Source organism: Ailuropoda melanoleuca, chromosome 8 (assembly GCF_002007445.2).
Source record: "Ailuropoda melanoleuca isolate Jingjing chromosome 8, ASM200744v2, whole genome shotgun sequence".
In the NCBI taxonomy this organism is placed as follows: Eukaryota; Metazoa; Chordata; class Mammalia; order Carnivora; family Ursidae; genus Ailuropoda; species Ailuropoda melanoleuca.
This window is the reverse complement of record NC_048225.1, coordinates 97,025,361-97,035,526: the sequence shown is the minus strand read 5'-3', so window position 1 is coordinate 97,035,526 and position 10,166 is coordinate 97,025,361. Positions and strand designations below refer to the sequence as shown.

Below are 10,166 nucleotides of genomic sequence, written 5' to 3'. Positions count from 1 at the left end.
CGGTGAGCACTAGTTTGCAGATGAATAAACACAGGTGCAGAGATGAACTGACTTGCCTTCAGTCTGACAGCCACAGGGAGCAGAGGCAGGCAGCCTAAGCCAGGCTTCCTCCAGAGCTGTAGTCCCAGATGCTGTGATATACTATGTGCTGGAGAGGAGCTATAAACACATCACATATTTTTCCTTCCTCTGCAAGTTCCCTGATATGACATCTCTGCCCTGAAATGAAAGCTGGGTCAGAACATACAGCCTGAGCACAAGGGGCTGAATACAGGGTGAGAGCCAGCAGGGACAGTTTTGCAATCACGTAGCATGTGGGGCTGGGCCACCATCTGTGAGCTATGAGCCAGGAGGCTCAGGCCGTGCTGGGAACACAGCACCCACCTTCCTGCCCAGCCCCTCTTCGGGGAAGCAGGGGCGAGTGGGTGGGAGATCTCTGGACTCAAGAGAGCTCCTCTGTCTCTGCCAGAAGGAACAGAGAGACACCTATTAACTCCTAACGAAGGTGTCTTCTCCTTTTCCAGGTGCCTGGCCCATGGCATTAGAATAAATAATATTTATTGAGTACTTACCATGGATCAAGGCCATTAGCTCATTCAAATCCTCATAGTTTATTTTACTTATTTTACTGAGCTTCAGTAAAGTCATAAACAGCTTGTCTAGTGTCTCACAGAGAAGAGGGAAGGCAGGGTATAAATCCAGAGCTACACCATGACCATTACAATCTACTGACATGTAGTGTATCATTAAGTCCAAGATGCTGCACAGGGTTCTAGCCCTCATAGCTTCTTTCCCTCGCACCTACCTCCATAAAAAGTCCCCAGACTTCCCGTCCCTCTTTCTTCTCTGCCGGTGTCCTGCCCATCACTCCCCCTTCTAGCTGCATGCAAGGTCTGCTCCAGCCCATTGTCCAAAGGGCCCAGTGTTCTCTTGTTATTGCAGCCCATCTTCACTGAGAGTGCTTCATTTGGTAAAAACAAGCTCTGCTTCTTTGTGGGTGTCATGTCTGGGGAGGGGATTTTTACAACTTATCTTTCCCTCAGCGCCACCCCAAACCCTGATTCTTAGAGAAGTCATGATGTAGAGTTTGAATACAAAGAGTAATTTAGATGGAGGGTCTTCTGTTCCAAGAGAAAGGACTCCAGGCTCTGTTCCTGAGTCTGCCACTGGCTGCTAAACCTCTCCATTTCCTCATTTTCCCCCTGTCTACTTCTCATTTTCTCTCCCTGCGTTAATCGAAATAAAAGGGCCCTCCAAGGGACATGAGAAAGAGGAAAGAGATGATGTCCAAATAGATACATTTCTGAGAGGGGAAAAGAGGTTTCCCATAAGGTTAAACAAAATAATGCATGTAGAGCATTTTGTAGCGCCTGACACAAAAAGGTACTCAACAGCTGTGTGAGGCATCGGTCAGATGGAGTGTGCTGGGACCAGGGACACCTGCTGCGTCTCATGGGGCAGGCTGCTGTCAGGGTGGAGCTGTCAGGAGAGTACGTTCCTGAGTTTGCCTGCAGGCTACAGTTGGTGGCATGCCACAGCTCTCAGGAAAGTGACCTAACTTGGATTTTTCTGTATGGTCACAGAATTGCAAGAAATTCTCATTTGCATGGAGATGGGGAGTTTATTCTTCCTAGAAGCTGCATGTCAAGACCCAGAAGAAAGAGGCATTTCTTAATAATGATTAATCAGCTGTATCTCAAAGAAGGAAGAAAAGAAAACAATTAAGGAAATGAGATGCTAAGGAAACAAGGCGAAAAATAATCTCCCAAAGGTGGACCCACCCAGTAAACCTTGACAGCATTTCCTCTTATCCACCTGCATAAAAGTGACCGGCCCTTTCCAAGTGGCAAGGAGCAGAGAGAGAAGACACAGGAGCGGCCTGGAAGCACCTGGTGAGAGGTGAGGCTCACGTGAGGCTTTTAGGCATGCTCTCCTAGCTCTTGTCCTTCACTGCTGCAGAGAGGTGACCTGCCGTCATCATGTATGTCCTGGGTATTTTGTAGGATGGGGAAGGGTACTCCATAGAGAGGATGAACCTCCTAGTACCTCGTTCTCAGAAAGGAAAGATGGAGAGTGGGGAAGAAGGAGGGTAGGAGGGAAGGGAAAAGGAAGGAATCTAGTATTTACTATGACCTTTTCTAGGAGCTGTGCTGGGCATTTGATATCTTTTTTTTTTTTTAATAAGGCTTTGCAGTATGAAATAACTCTTTAAATGTAAGGATCACCACCAGTTCAGTGGGACCAGGTCAGAAAGGCGCTCCTGTCTCTCTGGTGGGAGAGGAGCTGCTGGGATATCCAGTTGAGTACCAGAGGGAACGCTACTGTCCGTGGGATGGTGTGGAGGTAGGGATAGCAGGCCCCAGGGCCAGCCCGCCTGTCTTCCAGTGCTGGCTTTGCCACTTGCTGGCCACCTACCTTGGGCAGGTGTCTTCACTTCTCTGTGTCAGTTTCCTCTTCGGTAGAATAGGAACAGAAACAACTCACTTCACAGGGTGGATGTGAGCATTCAATAAGATAATTGTGGGAAGTGCTTGGCACAATACCCCCCACATGTGGCATGAATGATAAACATGAGCTACTCCTGTTTCTAAATTGGCCAAGATGTCTGGGATTGTCTAACCAAGCTAAGGGAGGCATCTTTCTCCTCTGCACAATGTCTGAGGCTGTTGGCATGGGGTGATCAGACGATATCCCACTGGTTCTGAGAGTCATCTTGTCAGAGGAAAAATTGTGCTCTCTTCCGAGTCACTTGACTTTCTAGAAGTGTCCTAGTTGCCTTGAGAGGGGATAGAGCTGTGGGGGACTCTATAGTCTTCCCTGCCAATGGAAAAAGAGGAATCAAGCCCTTTGGTATGATGCCTGTTACATGGTGAAGTCTCATTCTACAACTGCGCGCTCACAGGGAATAACGCCGAGTTACTAAGACATGAGGCAAAATGGTTTTTGAAGCAGGATTTGCTATTTCTTGGCTTTCTGGAGAAGAGCCTGGGAATCCCAAGGAAGACTGAGGAATGGTGGCGGGAAGTGGGGCCCACTGAGGCTCACACTCACACACATGTGCTTTATAGCTCTGGCACCAGGAGCTACAGTGGGGGGTGGGGGGGCTCCGCAGCCCCCCCAGCTGGCTTCCTATCTCATGCACGGCCACAGGCCACACCCACCCCAGCATCCGCGCGCGTACACACACACACACACACACACACACACACAGTTGGAAGCAAGAGGTCTGGGCGAGCACCATGGAGGATGCTGGGCAGAGGGCTGGTCTTGTCACACGCGCAGTCCTAAGACTTCTCTTTAAGGCTAAGCCCTGGGCTAGTGCTGGAAAAAGTGAGGGGAAGAGACTCAGAACAACAGACTTCTCCATGTGTCCGCATGACACCATAGAGTGGTTACATGGGAGAGGCAGAGAGGACAGAGGCAGGGAGGGTGATGGGACTAGAAGCGTCTGGCCCTGCCTAGGACTAGCGAGCTGCAAACATGCCCCTGACAGCCCCTGGTTCAGTGGGTGACAGAGGGGAAGCCGCCAACTTGTCCCCCTCTCTCACTTCACTCTGGCTAATTAGCTGTTTGGAGGTGTCTGGCCTCCGTCTCCCATCTTCTCCAGAAGGTGACATCTTCCTAGTTGGCTTCAAACAAATGATTTTAAGCAGATACACACTGGGGGTTTATAGTAAAAGGGAGTCGCCTATTTTGGGAGCAAACATGTAAGAAATATGCTTTTAGGGTTTTTCAGATCTGTTGCCTAATTCCTAGGGCGTATTACCAACACTGTTTTTCCTATTTAATTTATTAAAAACAATGCTTTTCATCACTGTTGACAAAATGAGCCCTGTTGAGTCATAATGGAGTGATAACCACACAAATAGACTCCCTGGGACTTGAGAGCGCACCGTGTTGTGCTTTCTGGGGGGAAGGTGGGGGAACCGGGGAAGGGAGAGGGCTCATTCAATTGATTCAAGAAAACCAGAGGAGGAGACACATGATCATGAACTCCACAAGGGTGAGGTACTGAGTCTTGTTTTCTTGGCTGCTGTCTGGCCTGCCTTGCCGGGTCCAGAGGAGAGCTTGGTCAGGGGTCTCCACTGTTTTCCGCTCTCAGCTGGGCAGCTGACTTCCACCCCTTCCTGCAGGACATGAAGGCTCCGTGTGTTTCCCTCTGGCTCGTCGCTGCTGTGTTCTTCCTGTGCTCAGTGCGTGCCCGAGGTCTGAGGAGGTGTCTGATTTCCATGGACTTACACCATATAGAAGAGGCTTTCCAAGAAATCAAAAAAACCATCGTGAGTATGGGTTCAGGGTGCAGGTGTGGGCAAGGAAGCGTGTCTCACCTTCTGTCTTAACTTGAAGAGCAAGTTCTTTTTCATTATCCTTTGTGTGTCAGGGGGGCATGGAGTCCTCATGGCTTGTGTCTATCCTTATGTTTCCCTCCATAGCAAGCTAAGGACCCCTTCCAAAATGTCACCATCCTGTCCACGTCGGAGACCCTGCATAGAATTAAGGTATTGGCTTGTATCTGTTCTTTCTGTATTGTTATTTTTATGGTGAAGCGGCCCTGGGCTGAGAAAGAAATCCCCACCCTGTCTTCTTCTCCTTCCCAATCCCCAGTGTACTCTCTAAATATTCCTGGTTTCTCGTTTGCCAGCTGATGTGTTAGGGCACACTTGTATTTCAGGGACTTGGAAACTCCCAGGAGGGATCAAAGAAGCACCAGTTACTTAGAGAGGGATTGGGGGTGTCACATGCTCAAATGGGACAGGTTGTCTGTGGCTCAGCGTGATTCTGAAAGGTTTCATGAGGGAGCTGAGAAGATGAGCAGTAACTTAAAAGCTGAGTTGGCTATGGGGCAGCGGATAAAGGAGAAAGGAGTCTGGAGATCAGGGAGAATGTGTGTGAGATCAATGAATGTGTGTCAGGGGACAGTGAGGCAACCAGGCTTGTGGTGTGAGGGTCGGGCAGGTGAGTGAGGCGAGTGGAAGAGAGTGAGGTGGAAAAATACACTGGAGTGATCTTACCAAGAACCTTCAAAGCCAGGCTGAGACCTGACCTTAAATACAGCAATAAGGAGTCACTGTAGGTTTTTGATCCAAAGACAGGATCTTTCAGAAAGACCGTCTGGTGATGTTCTTTACAATGGAAAATGTGAGGCAAGAAAGCCAGTAAAGAGATTAGTCCAAGTCTCCACATGAGAAGTGTTGAGTGTGTTACAAAACAGTTGTTTTACAAGGTGAGAATTCACTTCACAGAAAGGGTCACTGAGAAATGACCTTAAAAATGAGCTCCTCCAGTCCTTGTAAGCATTCTGGAAAGATCCAGTTCTTTTTCAGATATTTATCGGCCAGAGTGCAAAGGACAGTTGCAATGAGTTACTCTTTTTTTTTTTTTTTTTCTTTTGGCTTCTCTGAGTGAGATAATTCTTCTAAGCAGTGTTGGGCCTGATCTATTTGTAGTAAATAGATGTAGCCACTTACTAAATACTATTCCAGCCAACTGTATGAGAGACTCATAGGATAGTGCAGTTGGAAGGGACCCAGAAGGCGACCTATTCCAGAGCCATCATTTTCAAATGAGCAAATAGATAGCTTGGGAGAGAAAATGACTAGTCAGTGGTTGAGCCAGTGGTTGAACCCCCAAGCCCCCTCTGTCTCCAGATTCTTTTTCTTCTCTAGGTCCAGAAATAGCTCATGTGACGTAAGAGTCAATGAGCATGCGGGTCTTTATCATATTTCTGCCTCCCCCCCGCCGATAAAACAAAGTTGTGCCACTTTTTGCTCTCTTGGTTAAGGGAACCAGCAGGAGAGAAAGTGGAGAAGGGTTTTGCGTTGCAAGTAGAGTTTGCCATCTAGGAAAAGCTGCCTGTGGGGCCAAGGAGGCTTTGCTCCTTCAATGTTAATGAAGATGGAAGCGCTGTCTTGCTTCACACCCCTCCCTTCTCAGCCCGAGCTATAACTCTCCCGCCCAGCAACTCACTGGCTCTCAGGGCAGCGTGTAAATTGCTAGAAGGAAACTCAGCCTAGCCAACAGCTCTGGGCTGTTTTCCTGGGAATCCAAGCCCCACCCCCGCCCCGCCCCCTTAGAGACGGACCCATGGTGCCAGCTGCAGACCCGCCCAGAGGTGCACATTTCTGCAGCTGTCAGTTTCCATTCTTGCAAATCTTAGCTCCATTCAAATGATCCCTGCAGTTTAAAAAGGATGGATTGGGGGGGTGGAGGGGGAGCAGAGTAGGGCAGTCAGGATAAATACGTCATTATGATGGAAGGAATAGTACCCAGCACACACCTGGTGTGCAAGAGCTACTGATAGGTATATGCATGTATTTACACACATGTTGATGGGTGGGAGAGGGTATGGTGGGGTGGACCACAGCACAACATAAGGAAGTATTTTTCCCGAAAGCTGCACAGACTTAGATCCTTTTGAAAGGGAGACACCAAATGCCTGGAAGGGTTTAAGCTGAAGTTAGTGGTGCCATGTGGTATGCTGCAGAGAGAATTCTAGTCTGTGACTGGGTTCCATCGCTTGCTGTTATATTTCCTGGCCATAAAAAAAGAGGAACTACAATCTCTCCTCAGTGCCTTCGTCACAAGTAGCTTTGATGTGGTGAGAGGACATGGATACTCTGAGACCAGCATGAATTAAAAAAATTGACTTTTAGCTATTTTGTTCCTTGATGCCCCTACTCAAATAGGCTGCTTTGGTCTCTGAGACGGTGAGAGAAGAGGGTCCCTGGGGCTTCCTTTAATTTGTGTCTGTAGCCCTTAGATGTCTGCTGCATGACAAAGAACCTCCTGGCATTTTACGTGGACAAAGTATTCAAGGACCATCAGGAGCTGAACCCCCAAATCTTGAGAAAAATCAGCAGCATTGCCAACTCTTTCCTCTACATGCAGAAGGCTCTGCGACAATGTGTGAGTGGTCACATCAGAACCCTCTGTTCCCCGAGAGCCCCAGGGAGAGCCCAGGACACACTGATCCCACTCGGCTTTCCGAAGAGATTCCTGGACTCAAGGGAAAACCCCTGCCCTGTCATCCATGGGAAGAACTGTCCAGAACCTCTTCCCCAGGGCTTCCTCTGGCTGATACCTCAGCAGACCCCATTTCCTCATGGATAATCCTCCTGGGGTGACCTCATATCGAAGTGATCTCAGCACTGGCCTGTGACAGAGACAAGTCCAGGAGTCCGGGCTTATCATACGTATCCCTCCAGTTTCTTTGTTTGTGGCCCTTTGGGGTTTCCATACCAATTGACCTCTGGGTTGTTCCATCCTATAGTCTATCCCTAGGGGTTGCCTATAAATTCACTGTGCTCTATTAAAAACAAACACCAGAAATGAAACCAAACCCAAACAAATCCACAAAAACTTATTCCAGGAGAAACCTTGGGTTCTAGCCCCGACCCTGCCAACGATTACCTGTGTGACTTTGTGGCAAATTATCTCTCCTTTCTGTGCCTCGGGTTCTAAAATTGTTAGAAGTCATGACCCCTGCCATACTTATGTTAAGATTCATTTTACCAATTATTTAATTAGCTAATCCAATAACTATTTAGTGCCTCTCTTGTGGGGTGGTGCATTCACCGAGTGGTGACAAGAAAGATTTGGCCCCTACTTTCCTGGCCCTTCCAGTCGCGTGAGTTGTAAACCCAAAGAGAGCAAAAGCCCTGGTCAAACACAGGACAACTCTACCAACAGACTCTCCTCCCCCTTGCTGCTCCAACCCAAGTTGACCGACCTGACACACACCCCCTTGGGAAGAAGGAGGAATGTCCCTCCTGGGGCGGAGAAAGTGGGCTGGGTGGAAAGGTCCTCTGATGGGTACTTCCTCCACTTGATCACAGCAGGAGCAGAGGCAGTGCCACTGCAGGGACGAAGCCACCAATGCCACCAGAATCATCCACAGCAACTATGATCAGGTAAGGGTAGGCAGGGGGAGATGCGGAAGATGGAGATGGACGTGGGACCCTGAGAGAATGGGCCAACCCCTCTGCCTCCTCTCCACTTCCTCAACAACTGTTTTTTGCCGGTCTTCCCAATTCTGGGTGTCAGCCAAGAGCGTGTTGGTCTTCGCCCCTTGGCTCATTTCCTGGGCTCCCCTTCTCACACCTCCACAATTTTCTCCTGCCCTCACATATCAGAACTGACCTGTGTTGAATTTTGAGGGGAAGGGCACACTATTTCAGGTGGGTGGGATGCGGAGGGAGCCAAGATCCTCAGGGAGCTGTAGGGTGTTGTGCACCAAACGTGTTACCTGCTAGGTGTCCCTGTGTCGGGTCACTGCCGCCAGCTGTCTGTGGGGTGACGGAGAACAGCGCTTCTCGCGCACACGCAGATGCAGGCTGCACGTCTCACATAGAGATAGAGCAGAAGCCGTGGTTCCCACGTGCCTCCTCTGGGGACTTTGCCAAAATAAAGTGCCGAGCCTGGGCTAGTAGGTATGGAACGAGGCCTGAGATTCTGCATTTCCACCACACTCCCAACTGATGCCAGTGCTTCGGCAAGTCAGGAGGCCGGAGGCTGTTCACAGCTCCGCTGCGTTGTCGAGAGGCTCCATCAGATCCTGTTATAACTGGCTGAGTCTTGCATTGTTCTTGCCACGAGCCAGCTATTATCCCAAGCACACTGCAGATATGAACACGCGTTCCTCAGAACGATGCTACGAGCCAATATCTGCATTGGATAAATCAGGAAACTGAGGGAAACAATTTGGGTTGCCTGTTAGAAAAATAATTTGGGGTATGCATGCTCTGCTGATGTAATTGATGGAGGAAGGAAAACCTCATGACGACTGCAACATGGGGAAGGATTTGAAAACGATTGCATAGTCGAGAGCGGCAGGTTCTTAGGATGATTTGCCTGGTTTCAGCTGGAGGCCCCGTCTGCCGCCATTAAGTCTCTGGGAGAGCTCGACGTCTTTCTAGCCTGGATTGACAAGAATCATCAAGGAACTTCTGCAGCCTGACAACCAGGAAGCTAACACCCCAGGGAGGAACAGCCCCTGTTCTGTGCCTGAGGGGAGGGAGATGGGGAGGGCCCCATTTTTATGCAGATGAGGGTGTTTTGCAGATACCTCTCTCCCCTCTGGAATTCTCTCCTCTGGGGCTGGGATATTGCAGGGAAAAATCTAGGTTTGAACAGATCTCCGCATGGGGCCCCAAGACCCATGGGCTGGGCCCAGGCTGCCTGATCCCACTTGAAAGTAGACAGTCTGCTGTCATATTTATAATAAACAGGTCTGTCAAAAGGTCCTGCAGGCCATCGTGGCGGAAACGGGTGGGCTTCCCCCTAATTTATTGTGCAGTTGTTTGTCCCGTGTCTGTGGTGTGAGCTGAGCGGTGTCCTATAGTGGATACTGTATGGATTGATTTTCCTGAATAAACTCAGTTCTCTGCCAGTTCGAAGTGTCTTCTCATTCAGCAAGGGTCAGTCAAGGAATTGCAGGTGGTGATGGCGAGAAGTGAAAGGGGCCTTAAAGAACGCACATAGGTAGGGAAACCGAGGCTTGAGACGGGTAAGAATCACTGAGTCCCAAAGCAAGTCAGTGCAGAGAAGGGCTCCACACGGGGTCCCCAAAGCCTCCCGCCAGCACCCTGTCCTCCACCTAACAATCGAGAAGATGGACACAGGGCTTCTGACCACCGGGTTCTTGACATCACTCTGCTCTCTGTCTCTGTGACTTTCTCTGTCTCTGAACGTCATTTCTTTCTTACTGCTTGCACCTGGATAGGTCTCTGACCCTACATCCATCCTCCAAGGGCATATAGGTTGAGTTAGAGAGAGGGTGTTTCTGACAGAGGGATGGCTGCCCTGGGGACAAAGTGGAGCAGTTACGGCCCAAGGCATGGGCAATGCTGGGTAGAGACGTGTGGCCCAGGCTACAGCGGAGAGAGGCCAAAATGGGCACCATCTTCTAGAAGGACACTCTTCACGTGGTTAGCGACACTAGCAACCGACTCTTGCTACGCACGTGCCACTTGCCGGGTGCTGAGACGAGCTCTTTCTCGGCACCAACCCGGGTCCGCATCTGTGCTGGAAGCGGCGGGCCGAAGCATCCTTTCCTCACTGCTACCCGAGGAAGAGATGCCACAGAACACACTCTACTGGGAAAAGCAGGATCTCTGAAGTCAGATGCACTGGCACCGATCCCGTGCAACTTGGCACAAACTACTTAA

At 49.7% G+C, this 10,166-nt stretch overlaps 1 protein-coding gene across 2 annotated transcripts; it reads left to right on the top strand.

Moving 5' to 3' along the window:
• The first annotated feature begins 1,539 nt into the window (after positions 1-1,539).
• On the top strand, positions 1,540-9,316 carry IL19 (interleukin 19). 2 transcript variants are annotated; one of them, XM_002919282.3, is made up of 6 exons: positions 1,540-1,899; positions 4,134-4,280; positions 4,434-4,499; positions 6,754-6,906; positions 7,836-7,910; positions 8,861-9,316. In XM_002919282.3, the coding sequence occupies exons 2-6, from the start codon at positions 4,137-4,139 to the stop codon at positions 8,954-8,956; spliced, it is 534 nt and encodes a 177-aa protein (XP_002919328.1). In that variant the 5' UTR covers positions 1,540-1,899; positions 4,134-4,136; the 3' UTR covers positions 8,957-9,316. The 2 variants fall into 2 exon arrangements, with proteins under 2 accessions (XP_002919328.1, XP_019655268.1); XM_019799709.2 differs by lacking the exon at positions 1,540-1,899 and adding an exon at positions 3,968-4,003.
• Positions 9,317-10,166: the final 850 nt, after the last annotated feature.

What these genes read in the sequence shown, in the direction of transcription:
- IL19 (XM_019799709.2), top strand. Translation starts at nt 3,983, where the DNA reads ATGATCATGAACTCCACAAGG. An exon ending in AGACCCTGCATAGAATTAAG is followed by an intron (nt 4,500 to 6,753) that starts GTATTGGCTTGT and finishes TTGTGTCTGTAG; the next exon opens with CCCTTAGATGTCTGCTGCAT. An exon ending in TCCACAGCAACTATGATCAG is followed by an intron (nt 7,911 to 8,860) that starts GTAAGGGTAGGC and finishes GCCTGGTTTCAG; the next exon opens with CTGGAGGCCCCGTCTGCCGC.